Source organism: Euphorbia lathyris, chromosome 9, assembly GCF_963576675.1.
Source record: "Euphorbia lathyris chromosome 9, ddEupLath1.1, whole genome shotgun sequence".
In the NCBI taxonomy this organism is placed as follows: Eukaryota; Viridiplantae; Streptophyta; class Magnoliopsida; order Malpighiales; family Euphorbiaceae; genus Euphorbia; species Euphorbia lathyris.
In genome coordinates this window covers 39,972,995-39,990,570 of record NC_088918.1, presented here as the reverse complement: position 1 = coordinate 39,990,570, position 17,576 = coordinate 39,972,995, and the positions used below count along the sequence as shown (strand labels likewise).

The 17,576-nt window shown below is 35.2% G+C and overlaps 2 protein-coding genes across 2 annotated transcripts; both read right to left on the bottom strand.

Annotated features, from left to right (window-relative positions):
- Window positions 1-207: 207 nt before the first annotated feature.
- Window positions 208-5,993, bottom strand: LOC136206416 (probable arabinosyltransferase ARAD1). The gene is made up of 9 exons (XM_065997453.1): window positions 5,377-5,993; window positions 5,107-5,280; window positions 4,404-4,561; window positions 4,173-4,320; window positions 2,900-3,015; window positions 2,659-2,797; window positions 2,069-2,179; window positions 1,730-1,798; window positions 208-491 (listed from the first exon to the last, which is right to left on the bottom strand). Exons 1-9 carry the CDS (start codon window positions 5,851-5,853, stop codon window positions 366-368), a joined length of 1,518 nt encoding a protein of 505 aa, XP_065853525.1. The 5' UTR covers window positions 5,854-5,993; the 3' UTR covers window positions 208-365.
- A 1,293-nt stretch (window positions 5,994-7,286) lies between these two features.
- LOC136207352 (wall-associated receptor kinase-like 22) lies at window positions 7,287-17,102 on the bottom strand. The gene is made up of 5 exons (XM_065998619.1): window positions 16,075-17,102; window positions 14,260-15,415; window positions 11,201-11,747; window positions 10,156-10,401; window positions 7,287-7,887 (listed from the first exon to the last, which is right to left on the bottom strand). The coding sequence occupies exons 1-5, from the start codon at window positions 17,081-17,083 to the stop codon at window positions 7,468-7,470; spliced, it is 3,378 nt and encodes a 1,125-aa protein (XP_065854691.1). The 5' UTR covers window positions 17,084-17,102; the 3' UTR covers window positions 7,287-7,467.
- Between the last annotated feature and the right edge of the window lie 474 nt (window positions 17,103-17,576).

The following is a 17,576-nucleotide window of genomic DNA, read 5'->3' as shown; positions in this document are numbered from 1 at the left end:
AACTCTCATTAGCTTGAATATAGAACTTTTATACAGCCAAAGTTTTAAGGAAAATGCGCTAAATTTATAAAATACTAAAATAGATATTTATTTATTTATTTTTGTAAGTTTTGTCTCAAGCTTCCAATTTGTCTAATCCGGCCTTGACTAGATTCCCTGCAAATTGCAACACTACTGTTTCCACGTATATTAGTTCAAGCATGCCTATAAACACCGATAATTTGACATGAAGGTTTTTATAGAACGTGATGCACAAACCATTTAATCCTATTTCTCAGGAAAAAAAAAAACTGAATCAGTATGTTTATAACCAAATAATTTTAGAAAGGAATGATTTCCAAAGGTGAGGGACATTTGCCTTTAGATTACATGAAACTGACAGCAGTCAAGTTGGCACGCTTACAATCACAAGTACATACGCTCCTTGACTCTCTTACCACTCGCTCAGATCTTCGTGTATGAAGCTTGATATTCATCAACCTACCCGCCAACTGTTTATCCACACCACCAAAACAATAATATAATAATCAACAAGCATCAAATAACATTCCACCTAAGTTGTGGGTTCAATTGAAAATTGAAGAAAGCTTCCAACTTAAAATTCTGGACAAATCATGTTTTGACCAGGAAAAAGTAAAGGATTGACCTTACCCTTGTTTGGTGATTTGAATTAAAAAGAAAGGTAATAATGATATTAAAGAAATTGAATAACCATAACACGCAATCAAACCTTAGTAAACATTAATAATAACCCTTGTATTGTATGCAAGAAGGGTAATTGGATGGGTAAGCGTTTTATGAGGGGTTACAAGACCCTCCCAATTGGAGGGTTTAAGGGGTTAAGAATTCATGATACAAAATTACCCTTATTCAATTTCTCTAATATCACCTCCTTTTTAACTCAAATCACAACCTTTCCTTCTCTCCTATATAAGTGGGTCATTTCAGTAATTTTATTATCTACCATTCCCTTATGAACCCTCCTTCAAACTAAACAGGGTAATGGTATTAATCCTTATGAACCCATACCTTCCTCCCAAAAAAAGGTAAGGTCAATTACTTACTTTCCTACTCAAACCATTCATTTCCTTTCCTAACTCTTCCTTCTATGAACTCCTCCCAACCCTCTATCCAATCACCATGGAGAAAATTAAAATAGTGCTATGCTACCTTTCTATAAGAAACATATACTCCCTCCATTCCTAAATATAGGACGTTTAATGATCTTTCACCAGCATTAAGAAAATAATTAATATATTGCTAAAAGGACAAAAACCACCCTAGCTTTTCTCTTCATTAAACACATACATTGAATCTAGCCATTATTCTTTTTAATTGGTAAGGGCAAAGTTGATAAACAATATCTATGGCACCATAGAAAACTACACATGTCAACTATTTAGGAACAAATTACAAACCTCTAAACGTCTTATATTTAGGAATGGAGGGAGAAATATATATATATATAACACAAACGAAAAAACCAGAAAAGCTTTTTGCAAAATGGTATAAGAATAAATGAAGAAACCAGAAAAGCTTTTTGCAAAATGGTATAAGAATAAGTGAAATGTTCAGCTATCATGCCAAGAGAAAATAAGATGCTCGCTTAATTTCTAAGAGCTACTTTTGCATTCATACGTAAGAGCAGGAATACATGCATTTAAATAATATAGTAGAAGCAAAAGTTTAAGGTAATAATAATAAATAAATAAATAAACAGATTACGAACCATTCTCCAGACCAAGTCCTCTGGACCCAAGGGCTGAGCTGGACTGGAATACATGAAATGCCTCGCGTACTGAAAGATATTAAAACAAAATAAGTAAGATTTCAATAAGTAGCCAAATCTCTGAACTCGGCATCTAGTTTTTCCTTTTTCTCACTCTTTGCTAACCTTACTGTCTGACATTAGAAAATTCAGAAGTTAATAAGAAAAAGCAGAATTGGGGACCTCATAAGCAAATGGTGTACGCAGGCATGTGTGTGTATATAGAATCACTCTATCAGCTAAATAGTGATTTGCGGGGAAAATAAATCAGCAACGCATGCAAACTAAAATATGCACTACCTTGACAAGGTTGCTTTGCATTTCCCTCACTTGGTCAGGGTTGATACCTTTCAGAAACTTTAACAACCAACCTGGCCGTACAGCATCAGAAGAAGAAACAAATAATGCTATCTGCACTCCAAGAAAAGTGAGAGGCATCAGCTATCACCCAATATAGATGTTCAATAGAAACAACAATGAAATGAATTTAGACACATAATATCACCCAGAAATGAAGTAAATCCTATTTTGTGTATTTAAATCATGCAAGATCGTAATGAAAAAGCATCTGGACAGAGTTCTAGCAAAGATGATTGTTCAATAAAGTCCATCTTTTAAATTTCCAGCAACTTTAGGATTCCCCATTTGTATGCATCTTCTGGACCACACTTCATTTATAAGGCTCTTTAGTATAATCACACTGAATTAAATGCCAAATTAAACAGAATAAAATTCTAGACAGCAGTCATCTAACTCAATACAACACTTACCAGGCTATGCCCAAATCTATCATGCATTAAATATCATAGATAAAACACCAAAACTAACCAAAGGCATAATGTTAAGGTTGTCAAACACAATAATACAAGCTACAATAAATGCATGCTAACCTTTCTATAGTCAAGTATCCCCTCAAAAGGAAGCTCCAATTCATCACTGGCTATAACCGGAATACAACCACTAACAATTGCATCAAACAATCTGGCAGATGATGGAGTATCACCAGCAGGATTTAAGCAAAAGATCGACCTGATTACAGGAGACAAACACCAACATTTCAACGAAATCCAGCAAGAAAGCTACAAGAAAAAAAATGAAGAAAAGAAGAAAAACATAAAGACATGTATTTACGTCCGCATGCCGTTCTGAGCTGCTGCTTTCCCTCCCTCTCCAGCTGTCCCCTCCTCTATAACCACACCATCTGCACCACTTAGTTCTGCTACAAGTTTAGCACGTATCTTCCCACCCTACAGTAGATACAATTCACTAAGCATCAACCCCTTGGAATATAACATGGAGCAGAAGCAAAAATGACTACCACTACTCAAATATTTAATGTAATCAAACTCCAATTTCAATGGATAAAAGAAGGCCTCAAAGAAGAAGCCAACGAAAAATAGTACTTCTTTCACCTAATGGCATAATCTCATGCAAATGCGCCATCCACACTTCAGAATGTTTTAGTCATTAATTATTCCGAAGGCTAATTAAAATAAATAGCAGATTATAACAGCTAGAAGAGCTCACTAGATATATGTTGCACAGGAATGGAAAAGGTAAACGAGGAATGGAGAAGGTAAACGAGACGGAAATGGATACAAGGAAACAATATTTGTAAGATGTATAGAAAACAGAAACATGGGATGAAAAGTGTAAAAATAATAGAACATAAATATGCGCCATGTGACTTCTTTTATAATAGAACTAAACATAAGAGCCATGTGACTTTTTTTTTATTTTGAAAGCTTGAAGAAAATGATTTAGGAAAAATTAGAGTTTTAATGAAACTCGATCGGCGTGATGAATTGGTTAAGACACCGCTCTACTTAAAGAACAATATTTTATTCTAAGAAACAAGCATGCAGATTTCTTAAATTACACATTATGTTGCACAGAAAAAGAAACTGAAACTGAAACGGACAGTGGGAAAAGTTATTTCAAAGAAAATTTAGCTAGAAAATGGTAATGGAAACGGAAACGAATACGAAACTTGGAAGCGCTAGTGAAGAAGAGTTTCCGTGCAACATAAATTACACATGACCAAAACATAAAGTACAAGTTTCAGAGAGTTTTAGTTTCCAAAACATGGAAACTCTTCAAAACCAATGTTTATATGCTACATCTAAAATGACGATCTCAAAATCTCTAAACATGAACCTTACTTTCCCAAGAATTCTTCATTGACAGCATGGTAGTAGATTAACATTTAAAAGCCACAATAACATTGACAATTAAATTACATATCTTCTGCAGCTAATAGTTAGCACTAATAGCTTGTAATCAACATCAACCCCTTACCTCAAGCACTAGAAAGTGACATATGTCTTTCTCCATTTGTAGTTAGTTTATTCTGCCCATCCTATAAAGTACTAAATGCAAACTGATCGATTAACTGAAATCTTACAGCATTTCTTTTAAGTCTGCCACGAAAGAAAAGCAGGGTAGTTCTCTTCGATTGACTTGCTTCTACACACTTGGCATCACACAATTCAACATTGGTGACATATGGAAGAATCAGATCTTTCTCTAGAAACACTTGTCCTGGCTTGTACCTGAAATTTGAAACGATTATTCAGAACATATGATGTCATACTTGTTAAAAATAGATTCAATTCCCAATTAGTTGTATAGTCACCAGTTCCCAGTAGAGTCCATATCTGGTAGCAACCAAATTGCATTTTTCATATTTCTACGGACAGACTTGAAAGACCAGGGATGATGGACAGGAAGAATGTGATCCCTCCCTAGAGACCGTCTCCATGCAGGTTGATCAGTCACCCACTTCAGAACTTCCTACAGCCATAGACAAAATCACATCACACAATTAGCAGGTAAAGGTAAAATAACTTTAACACTTCGTACCAGTTTAAATTCTTTGAAGGATATAATATAGAAGGAAATTGAAAATAAACAGGTGGATCGCCTTCTAAACTTAAAGCCAGAAGCAGGAATCCCATTCCCAAGTAAGTTCCTTGTTACAAGCTTAGTTTGAAATGTAAAATTAGTATTCAGTCTCAGTAACAAAAAATGATGATATTAACTTGCAAATTACAACTTGATTGTGGCATATGAAGGGGGCGAAAGAAGAAAATACTCAATAAGAAGAAAGATCCACTTTCATCATGAACAATATACACGAAGTATGACTTCTAAAATGAGTTTAAACTCTTGTATGTGTGTGTAAGTGCAGAATCACTAATTCATGATCGAGGCATTCAGACGCAGTTGGGTCACAAAATGTTGCATCCCATTCGCTAACATGCACAACAAGTAGAAATGAAAGAAAAGACAAGTACACAGCATCATTAGTAAAATAAACCTCGGAAGTGCACTCACACCCTATAAAGAGCCTTGCATTGCTGCTTCTCCATCAAGAAAAAACTAATCGTGGTGAAGAAAGGGATGTAAAACAGGTCCGCTTCCTCCTGCCTGTGAACTCTTACAACGGTTTTCAAAAGCCTTTCTGACTCCGGCGCTATCAAATCCGCCCAGAGCCAATAATCAATAGAATGCTGCATCCAAAGTAGTAACATTAACACATTCGATCAGAGAGTAGAATCAAAGAGCAAAAATGAAAAGAAAGAAAGAAAGAAAGATCAGGATCATACCTGTTCGATTAATCGATGCACAGGGCTGCCATTGGAGGTGAGATTATTAGTTTCTCTGTAAGTATTCCTAAACAACCAAAGCAAATCATAAGTAAATTTCATGGGCATTTGGTAGACGTAAACTCTAATAGGAAAGTCGATAGGGTAGTAGGGATTCCCATAGAATCTCTCACTCTCTCTCAAAAACATTCGTTGATCCAATTTTGTGACGTCATCCTCAGTCACTTGAAGAACAGTATCATCTGGAGTGGGAGAATATGTAGGAGCTTTCACAGTGAGAAAGTGCTCGAGAGAAGTAAGAAAGGAGGTTTGGGGTTTGGCTGAGAGATTTGAGAGGGGAGACGGGGATGGATTACGGGATTGTGAGGAGAAGGAGAAGAAAAGGAAGAGAAGGGAGAGAGCGAACAAGGAAAGGGTGAGGAGGAGAAAGGGAGATCGGGATCTCGAAGGTGGGGATATGTGGAGTTTATTTGCCATTTTTGGACGAGAATTAGCTCAAAAGTGTTCTTGGCTGAGCATTCGACAATTCGATTTCATCTTCAAGCAGACATCATATATTATGGGAGATTGATGACAAAAGTCTACAATTTTCTCACATTCGCTAGATTGAACTCATATAACTCCTATTTTATTTTCCTTTTTATTTGTTTGATCTCAATTTTCTTTTCATTTTCTTTTTTTCTTTTAATAAATTTTACTAAACTTTTAACACCTAACATAACAATCACTTAAGCCCTACAGTTTTTTAATATCACCACTAAATTTTAACTAAAATATTAAAATATCCATTAACGACTTTAAAATAAAAATGTTTAAAAATTAAAATTGTTTAAAATAATATTTACTATTAAATCATATTTTTTATTTTATAAAATCATTATTTTTGAAAACTTTTTTTCTAAAAGTTTATTTTCTCTCTCCTAACCAAACACCATTTAAATTATCTCAAAACAAAATCTTTGAATAATTAAAGTTTCTTAAAATATCATTATTTCTTCGAAATTTCATTTTGTGTTCGTTAACTGTCTCACATATCCAATATAAAAAGCCCTCCATCCAAGGGACCCAAATATAAGATGACATCAAATACAGACTCTCACAGTAAATAGCTGAAGTTATAACTGATTTGGATCATGAATATGGTGAGGCGGATAATTGACGGAAGATGCATCTTGCCCTCTGGTCTGCGATGACGCATTCGTAGTTGTTCAACTAAGGTGCTTCCTTTTTAATCCATCCAATCGATATTGGATTATTGAGAAGGCCATGACGTTGATTGTCAGGATCACGTTCTTTACTTTTGAAGAGGAAGTATCCATTTCTCACAAGAAAAGATGTGGTAGAAGAAAGAAGATGTACACCTATTATTAAGGAAGCCATGACATTGATCTTCAGGAATACATTCTTTGCTTTTGAAGAGAAATCATCCATTTCTTACAAAAAAAAAAAAAAGATGATGAAGAAAGAAGATGGACTTACTACTTTAATAAATAGAAGTTTGAAGAAGGTTTTAGAGAAATTGCAAGTTTGAAGAAGGTTGCAAGTTCGGAGATTGAAGAAGATGAAGTAAAATTGCACCTACCCTCTGTGTATTAATAGGGTTAGGACAACCTTTCGCCTCCCGAAGTTTCGAAAGAAGAAGAAAATTGACATGTTAACTTATTAAAGAGAGCAAAATTTCTTTTACAAAAATCCCATTGCCACATCAATAAATTGGAGGTGTCAAGACAAAAGGTACGTTTTGGCTTGCAATAGATAAAGGTAAATAAAAAATAATGCTAGTGAATTAATTAAACTTTTCAATTTTTTGAAGCATTGGGAATATTCGAAGATGGCACAGCACAGTACATAAACATGAATAAAAGATGGTGTCAATCAAATGCCACTTAAGAAGCAAACTTGAAAGTGTATGCATAAATAAAATAAATATGTATATAATATACCCTCTCAGTGTCAACCAATTCCAAAACAATAAACTACTTACAGACAGAAATCAATGGAGTGCTAGTATATTGTGCAAAACAACACTCTCTCTACCCTTTTCTAGAATCAAACATCAAATTCAAGACCTGATTATTTCCTAAAATCAACTCAGAAGGTGATTAGATCATCCTTGGAAGATTGCTGTTTCTTTGGCTCTTCAGACGTTCCCCCGGAACCACTTTTCTTACCAAATATCATTTCATCAAGGTCATCCATCATGTCATCATTGCTTCCTCCATGGATTCCCCCCCTTGAACCTGCTGGCTTCCTAACCAATGCATCTTCTTTTGCTTGCATCGGCGGCTCATCCACCTCCACACCAACAGGAATCATAGCAGGTTCCGGCGCAGAAGGAACCACACCTGGTTTCTTCAACTCTTCATATTTGGAGAGAACTTTCTGGATCTCATCATTCACATTCAAGGCTTCAAACAGCAAGGCTTCATTATCTCCACATGTCTCTATGATCCTCTGCACAGTAGATCGAGACTGCTGACATTGCTGGATCAGTGTAGCCGTCAAATCATCCTGCCAATGGAAATACAGCATTCCGTTACTCAAAGTCCACAAAGTTATATATTTCTAGCTCTAGTTCCGGAAAAGCTTCCAGACACAAAGGGCTTGTTTATTTCACTAACAGACATGGAATGGAATTTCCAATAGCATCAGCAAAGAGTATAAATGTGCCTAGAAGATTTCAACTGCCCAAATCATATGATCATTTCTCAAATATATCATTTTAGAAAAGTAATCTTGAAGTTACAGGGGATTCAGTTACACCACCATTGCTAAAGACAAGGTAATATTCAAACATTGGTGTTGGATTAAATTTCTCAAATATATCATTTCACTTTAAGAATGAAATGATAACTACCAGTTGCCTTCCCCCACTTCCCCCCATCCTCCCTTCCTCACTTGTCCACATTCTTCCCTTCTTCTACTACTAGTTACTCCTCTCTTTTATTGCTGGATACGTTAGAAATCTCAATGCATTTGATTTCTCTTCAAAATATACTCTAAAGTTTCAAGGATAAGCCCCTTGCTTGATGCTTCACCAATAGCAGAACTATTTAACAAAAGCCCGTTCAAATATGAAATGACGAAGCATTTCCTAACTTATAATATAACAACTAACTTTAAATTTGTTGAGGTCCTGTAGCAGAAGTTTCATCCAATAAATAAACACAACCTCTTTCAGACATGAATCATTTGAAGTACAGATGGGAAGGACTTGCATCAATATCTCAATTTCAATTCAAATATGGGTTTGATTTGCATTCTATGTTATGAAAAATATGACAAGTTCAACAACAAAATAAAGAACAATAATAATAAAGTCAAAGCCAAACCCAAATTTTGAAACTTCAAGTAGACACAAAAGATGCACAAGATCCAAAGAATTTGAGAAGCAAGACAGGAAAAAGAGAATGTCATCAATATCCATGCAACCCAACCACATAGACAGAAAGCCTTCAGTTGCCAGTTATTTTGATCCACCTATGGACCAAATCATGTATTACACAAGCAGCCTAGTCTACAAATGCTTCCATAGTTCACAGTCAAACTTCAATCCCTGCTGATTGGGGGCTTCAAGGAAACACATAAACAGAAAATTTGTAGGACAAGCCACAAGAATTGACCAACTCTCTTACTCTTCTAAAACAAGCACTAACAGTTCAAACAGATTTTGCTTTTAATCAAACCAGAGTGAATCTGTTTCTATGGTAGCAGATAAGAACTAAAGCGCACATCCACCTTATAAGAAAAACATCTATGGGTTATATTTCATAGTAACATATCAATTTATCTCACAGTAAAGCTACTGCTTCATCATGAACCTTGCCCATTTCAACCCTTCTAGCCTCAATTACCATTGCTCAAACTCCTCCCATGTCACATAATATATTGCAACAGAAAAAAAAAGGATTTCAATTTTCAAGGCTGAGCACCATACAAATCAGTGTTTAACAATAATATCCATGCCAACTTCTTCCTTTCAGAGTACATACGTCAGCCTGATCAACTGGAAACATAGTTCATGGCAAGGGCAGCATGATTGCATATTCACTCAGCATTGAAGTAGCAAACATTAAAAGGATCGCTTCAAGGACTAGGGCGATTATCGAGCTATGGTGAACAAAACTATGATGTCAATAAACCATATACACTTCTGCCAAAATCCTGAAGTTGTCAGATCCTATGTGTTCTATAGCATTTAATTACTACCAAAATAAAAATTAAAAATTAAAAATCCTAAGAGACTTCCTTGATAAAATCCAATGTTATCAGAACCGGACCGGACATTAAACCAGATTGATGACTGGGTCACGGGTCACTTGGTCGGACCGGATGGCTCGGATTGGTCGAACCGGATAACGTAATAAATAAATAAATAAATAACATCTACATATATCCAATTTAAGGATTTCAAGGACAGTGGTCTTTTACATACTTGGAAAATTATTTTAATATCTAACCAAACAACCCAATGCTAGATTGGAATTTTTTTTTTTAACATCTAACCAAACACCTGAGTGGCCATAATTTATGTTCCTAATAGATTGAAAAGCTCTTACTACTCATAGCAAGGTCTGGTAGCTAGCTGGGACAAGAGAAAACCATCCATATATAAAATTTTGGATTTCTTTATGCAACTCAAATGTTGTTCACTTGGTCAATAAACTTGAGCATAAATTCAATAATCTAGAAAGAACCTAGCCCTAGATACTGTAAAAGCAAACTATTAAGCATAACTTCACATCGTATGAACTAAATTAATTTGCAAAATAAAAGAACCTGCAAAGCATCTTGCTGGGGTGAAGAGGACAAGACTGTTGTGAGAAGTTCAATGCTGTTCCTTGCCACATCAAACGCTTCCTTTGCTTGTTCTGTTGTAAAGCTTACCACAGGAATATCATGCTCAATCTGCCGCACAATACTAGCATCAACTTCTGCTGCTGAAACTGAACGAGGAGGTGTAAATATGGGCACCAAACTCTCATTGTCACGGCCAGGGAAGCGGATGCCCCTTGATCTTAGGCTCTTCAATTGAAAAGGCACAAGCCCAGAAAGAGAGGAGAGGCACAGAGCAGGAAGCATTCAAGGAAAAGAAAAAGTATTAGCCAAAAAAATCCTTTTTTAACATCTACATCTGCAGCAACAGAGAAAGGCAACCACACACACACATAAAAAACCCTTCTGCAATTCTTACATATGCAAGCAACATAATTGGAAACTCATGTAATATCAAAAAGAACAAGACTACCATCATAATAGACATCTATAGTACTTTCATTCAACTTCTGAGATGCACATTTAAAATTCTTGTTCAACAAAATTAAAGGATTTTGTTACTAAATAAATCAATTTTATTATTGGATTTTAATGTGAAGGCATGTAGTGGAGTGCTTAAAATGCTTGTTTGCATTCTGTTCAGAAGCATTCTTCTGCTCTTCATATTTTCTTTCTCAATTCTTTTCACTTTTTACCAGAGCTGTTTTCCCAACCACAATATGAATGGTTCCAGAAAATGGTTTGGTAATAGCAGCAAGAAGAAAAAAACTTTGAGAAGCTGATTTAGGAACAGCAAGCCAAACTGGGCCAAACTCGTATCTGAATAAAATAAGGGGAAAAAATACCGAATATGGATTATCATCTCATTTCACTAACAAAACAAAGCAGTTGAAAGAATGTCTCTAGTTTCTAATAAGCTGGACTAGGAGCAATTATTTTCAATAACAATCAATGGAGGTTGTTTTCACTTTAACCAAGCCTAAGAATCGTACCAAACCAGTTTGTCAGTTAAAGAGAGAAATTGCAAAGGAGCTAGTGCAATGAGTACCTTGTATGTTTCTTCATAAACAGGTAAATAGCGCAGCTCACCAGTTGACTCGCCCCATGATTCAATAAGTATCAGAGCCTTGTTCCGATTGTTAACAACAGTCTGAGGATCATCAATCAGCTTCACCATTTCATCAAGAATCCTCTCAGCTGCAACCTCTGAGAAAGCCTTCTCACAATTCTTCACAAATGTTTCGAGCAACACCAAAGACAAGTACTGAACTCTAGCATTCTTTATCATGATTCGCTTCTTTATACCACGAACTAATTCAACACTGCTGACTTTTTCATGATTAACCATGTCACAGATATCAAGATTCAAGGCCCAATCAGGCTCTTCAAGGGTCTCTGCTGTAGCTTCCTCGACAATTTTATCAGCCTGGTTTGGACCTTGGAACAGCTCCTTCATCTTGAAGCTCATTGAGCTCATGCCAGCAGTCATCTTTTTACCCACCTCAGTACCTCCAATCTTAAGGCGTTCACCAAAAGCACTAACTTTCTCCATCAAATTGTCGCTCATCTTTACCAACCTCCGAAAACCCACCAAAAATTACTGATTACGTTCCTGAATGTGCAATTCCTAACATAAAGTATAGCAGATCACTAAAGATGTCATTCATCTAGGGGTGAGGAAACCATAGAAAAAAGAAAAAATTCAACCAACATAGATTCAACTCAGATAGTCAATGAAACATTGTTATCAGACAACCAAGCTACATAATTTATTTCCAGAAAAAACAATTCAATAGTTTTCAGTGTGGATTTCGTCTTCTAAGAAAATCGAAATTTACAAAGGAAATACTGTCCTGATATTCCAAGCTTCAAATCCCTAAATAAATTTCAAGAAACTAAAGGCATCTTTGACGATTACACCAAATGTTTTAGGGTCGGCTACCATATAAAGTCAAAAGAAAATTATCGGGAACATCAGAAATCCAAAGGAAAATTAGAAAGAATAACAAGCATTGCAAATGACATGTTCATCATATGACCTAAGGATCAAGAAGAATTCTTTTTCCGTCACCTTTGACTTCGTCGACAAGAGAAGATGATCGGATCACGCAAAAAAGCGAGGAATTTTGTAAAAAGAAAAACAGAAATTAAAGAAAATTAAGAGATGAAATACATACAAATGAAAGTCGAAGAAGATTGTCTGTGTTGCGGAGAGTTGACTGAGTAAAAGTTATGATGTTTCTTGAAGTTTCAGTCTCTTTTCGCTGAAGCAAGCAATGTACAGTACCAGTATAAATCACTATTCTTTTTTCTTTTTCTTTTTAGTAGTTTTTTCGTTATTCCATAGCGGCACCGCATTGTCACTCCTGTAATTGCGCTTTTCTTTTTTTCTTTTCTTTTAAATCGAATCCAATTAAAACAAGTCTAAATAAATAATAGCATCTTTTATAATTGCTAATAAGGTTTGCTATTAGTTTTGTTAAAAATAAAAATTTCAAAATTAAAATAAATGGTGATAATTTTAAAATAAAAAATTTAAAAATTTGATATATTTTAATTCTTTTGACTTTTAATTTTTAAATCATTTAGATGTTGTATGGTAGGAAGCGAGAAAGTAAATATTTAGAGAGATAATGATTTTGAAAAATAAAAAATTTAGTTTCATAGTAAATGTGACACTAAACAACTTTAATTCTTGAAATTTTTCATTTTGAAGTCGTTAACGGTCATTTTATACCGTGTCAAACTAAAATATTCTTGCTTTTAGCAAAACAAAAATCTTGTTTGGACAAAAAAAAAATTCCACAAGTTTAACAAAATGTGAAAGCACAAAGTTTTTTTTTAATTTTATCCTAAGTTTTAGAAGATAATTCTTTTGTCCACGTTGATACCCTAAAGAATATTCCATGGAAACACCTTGGACACGTGGAGCATTGTCACTCATCGATCCAAAGAGCGTACATCAACTGTTCAATTCAAGAGGAGAATATTCCCTTAAGATGTGAATGGAACCGTTCGGCCACGTGTCCCTGCCATCCATCCATGCGGCCGTATGGTCATAAAAGAGCAACCGTTGGATTACAGAAAACGGTTATGCAAAAGGACATGAGACAAGGATTAATGCGTATCCTTTGACACACTAAGGGTTCAAAGGACACAGGTCTAGTAAGATCGGCAGGGTGTACTACTCGACAACGTCACATACTTCACATCGTAGAACCAACTAAAGAATGACATTCGTCTTGTGACTCAATAGGCCACACTCTCAAAATGACAAGGAATACCCTTAACAACCACTATAAATAGAAAATATATATGATCTAAAAAAGATAGATAAATTACACAACTAATATCAATACTTGCTAATTTAAGTATTAGAGTGGGTTTATCGGGCATGGATCTTTTCTAACCGTTTGTTGTAGAGGTAGAAGGATTAAAAGAGTACTAGAAAGTAAAATATCATCTGTTTTTCTATTTTCATCTATGTCCTTAAAAAAAGTTATCATTTATCTGTGTGTGTTGTAGGTCAAAAAATTTATTATTTTTAATAAATTGTGATGCGTGGAATGTTTGTATATCATTTGCAATAAAAGTTTATAGTTTAGTTATTATGATTGCTTTGATTCCTTTGTTAAATTGCTTAAATCACATTAGTTATATGGGAGTTGTCTTATTGGAATTCAAACTCCGACAACCATATAAATTAACACACCACGAAATAAATAAACTATAATTTCTAAGCTTAGATTCAATACCTTCCTAATCATGGTTTAAGATTAATTAGCTTCACAAAAGGTTAGTGACCTTAACCTAAGAATTTTATAATTGCTTACATGCTTAAATTTATAGTTTAGAATACAATTGTTAGCTAAGTATGACAATTCCTATTTCGAAATAGGAGCAGGTTAATATAGAAAACAACCTTCATCTTCATTTTCGAGTCGTTTATTAACAAAATAACATATTAGATCATTACTTGCTATAACATAACTCATCTGGATTCAGTACACGCGTTCCTAAATAATTTAGCATTTTGAGTGATTAGCTCGACGCTAGGACCATCACTTACCATACTTAATAAGAACATGAAAATGGTATTTGAAGAACTAGCTATTGAAAGATCTAGTTGAAGATGAAGTAGTTTCCCATGGAGCAAGATATTCTCCTACACCATAATCAACCTCTTCATATTGTTGTTGATTGATTGAAGAAGCTCCTTCAGATTCTCTAATCCTTTCCAACTCTATTGCCACTGTCTTCATGTTTGGTCTCTTTTTCCCATTCAAGTTCAGACAACTTTTTGCCAGCTTAGCAACTGCAATAATTTCATCTTTTCTCCCCTCCTTCAGAATTCGAACATCAATGATATCAAACAAACGATTCTGTTCCATTGAAAGTAGAAAATATGTAGCTAAGCTTCTATCTTCTCTTGATAAAACGATCGGTTTTTGCCCTGTCAAAAGCTCCGCAAGAACTACTCCGAAGCTATAAACATCACTTTTCTCTGTAAACTGGCTTGATTGGAAGTATTCAGGATCTAGATATCCAAAAGTTCCTTGTACTCGAGTTGTCACATGCGTTTCATCGATAGAAATTGATTTGGAGGTCCCGAAGTCTGCAACTTTTGCTCTATACTTTTCATCCAAAAGTATATTTGAAGTCTTGATATCTCTATGATAGATAGGCATAGAAGCTGCGGAGTGCAAATAAGCTAAAGCTCCTGCAACTTCCGTGGCAATTTGCAAGCGCATTTTCCATGTAAGTGGAAACAACTCCTCTTGGTTTTGATTATGTAAAAATTGGTAGAGTGTCCCATTAGGAATGAACTCATAGACTAGAAGAGGAACTTGTGTTTCCAGGCAGCAACCATACAATTTAACAACATTTCTATGATTGATCTGTGATAATATTACAACCTCGTTTATAAATTGATCAAGCTTATCTTCATCAACAACTTTGGATTTCTTAACAGCTACAACTCTTCCATCAGTCAACATTCCTTTGTAAACAGTCCCTTGCCCTCCTTGCCCTAGGATTCTATTCACATGGTACTCATCAGTTGCCATCTCTAGCTCTTTTGAAGTAAATACCTTTGTTTGCTCAACATGATTTTCTGCAGAAAATAGTTGTTGCTCAAGTAACAAACCCCCATTCCTTTTGAAATATTTCTGTTTCAGCTTTTCTGATTGTCTTCTCTTTACTAACTTGTATGATAACCACAAACCAGCAAGTAATAACAAGAGTCCAAAACCTGATGCAACACCTGCAAAACTCAAAAACCTCAGTTTCATTCTTGTTAATTGATGGTACAAGAATTTTGTTGGAAATGTGCATTAGTTAATTTATTAGCAGATAATGTTTTATTTAATTATTTGAATTTATGATATGTGGAATTTAATTGTAGTGTCGTTTTCATTATCTGCTTGCGTTTTACTTATGTATTTCCTTTAGTCTCTATGAGACACGTGTCTCTATTATTTCTGGGTATCATTTGGTATCAGAGCGCCGATCCTCCCCTTTCCACCACCTCCCGCCATATCCAACCCCCAGAAATCAGCCATGGCTGAGACCAGAGCTCAGGAGCTAAAGAAAATTGAGGAAAACCTCAAATCAATGGTGAAAAGCATGTTCATAGAAAATAATAAGAAGCAGGAGCAAACACTCACCGAAATGATGAACAAGCAACAAGGATCCATTGTTACGGAGCTCAAAAACTTCATCACTACTCTAAATTCCACATATCAATTTAGGAGAAGTTATTCAGTTATTGCTTATGTTTAGGATAAGTTATGGAAGTCAGTTATGTTTGTAATTCTGTATAAATTTGCTGAAGTTCAATAGAAGTTTAGCGTTGGTTCCAAACTCTTTAGGGTTGGTTCCAAACTCCTAAATGTTAATTACTACAAATTTCAATTTGCATACCTATTATGACACTTTTGGTCTTGGCCTGAGATTTTCCCCAAAGGACATGATCAGGGTAGCATCTATTGCCGCTGTAAGAATGTCCTAGAGGACATGAGCAGTTATAGCCTCCTCCAGATGTATAAAAGCAGTATAATTGACAGCTATAATAGTTACTTGGAGCTGTGCATCGTCTGAAATCTTGACATTGGTTGCAAACACAGAATTGATTAGTATTGATTTGTTTCCAGCAATAAGTCTGATCGAGAGTGCAATTGACATTGGAGGCTTTACTTATATCACAAAAGCCTTGTTCATTGGCCCAGTCAAGAATAACAGGAACATTATCCAAGAAGTTTAAATCATCATAGCTTCTTAATGTTGACAATTTTAATGCAAACCAATCTTGGTGAACCATGAAAGCAGACTTGCAACTGCTTCGATCTTCGACATTGCTCAAAGGGTTGGTCATGTTTACTTGAAAAGCCTGGATATTTGGAGGAATTGAGGCCTCGCAGCAGTTGATTCCGTAGCAGCCGCTTACATTATTATAAGCTCCATATGGACAAAAGGACAGGCAGCCACCAATTGTTGTTCCGTCTGCTACAAGCATAGCATAATTATTGCATCCTACGGCTGTGAACCTGTTGGAAACATTTGAGAAGACAAAAGGGGTGCCTAACAGAGAGATTCCTAATCCTTTATAAGATTTATGGTTGCAATTTGAAGAAAGTACAGGATTTTTGACTCGAACCTGGCCTGACATGATAGCATCGAATTCCATGTTGATGCTAGGTAAGAAAAGTTTAGGAGGCGAAAAAGAGGAGTTGCAGATTACCTCAAAACTCTTGTTCATGAAACAACCTTGTCCGATTCCAAATGGAAAATAAATTCTAAGATTGCCGCAAGTGTGTTGGCATGAAGGGTTTGTTGTAGCCCCTGCTGCGAGTGCTTGGATTAGGCATAGTATGACAATCACAGGGAAAGGGAAAGTTTTCAATCTCTGGGTTATCCTTTCTATCGCCTCCATTGTTAATCTCAATTCAAATTAATTGTGTTAAATTGTTTTTAAAAGAAAGATAGCAACTTTCTGAGATTACTTGTTCGAATTGGGAAGTTTCAGGCAGCCGAAGTTGAATCAGTAGATTGTCCTAATCTTTGATGTCCTTGTCAATTGAAATGAGGGGTGTGGTAATTCTTAACCCAGGTGGGCATTCAAGATTTTGAATGCTTCAGTAAAATGAAATTCATTTTGATTGGAGTACTACCATTCAACTCTTTCCAATGCTTCACAAACTAGTCATAATCATGTGGACTCTCTCCGTTTTTAGATGAGGTTTCTTAGAAGCCTACCTTCATCTTTTGTCCAAAAACAAAAAAAAAAAACAAAAAAACCAACAACGACAACAACAACGTTCATTACAAAATATTTTTAATTTTATAAAATATATATTTTTTCCTAATGTATGAATGTGATTTGAAATTCAACATTCAAATTAAATTGTGTTGAATTTTGAACACAA

What these genes read in the sequence shown, in the direction of transcription:
- LOC136206416 (XM_065997453.1), bottom strand. Translation starts at nt 5,853, where the DNA reads ATGGCAAATAAACTCCACATATCCCCACCTTCGAGATCCCGATCTCCC. An exon ending in GCTCAGAACGGCATGCGGAC is followed by an intron (nt 2,798 to 2,899) that starts GTAAATACATGT and finishes TCCTGTAATCAG; the next exon opens with GTCGATCTTTTGCTTAAATC. An exon ending in AGGACTTGGTCTGGAGAATG is followed by an intron (nt 492 to 1,729) that starts GTTCGTAATCTG and finishes GTGGATAAACAG; the next exon opens with TTGGCGGGTAGGTTGATGAA.
- LOC136207352 (XM_065998619.1), bottom strand. Translation starts at nt 17,083, where the DNA reads ATGGAGGCGATAGAAAGGATAACCCAGAGATTGAAAACTTTCCCTTTC. An exon ending in ACTAGATCTTTCAATAGCTA is followed by an intron (nt 11,748 to 14,259) that starts GTTCTTCAAATA and finishes TAATCAGTAATT; the next exon opens with TTTGGTGGGTTTTCGGAGGT. An exon ending in CCCAGCAAGATGCTTTGCAG is followed by an intron (nt 7,888 to 10,155) that starts GTTCTTTTATTT and finishes TTCCATTGGCAG; the next exon opens with GATGATTTGACGGCTACACT.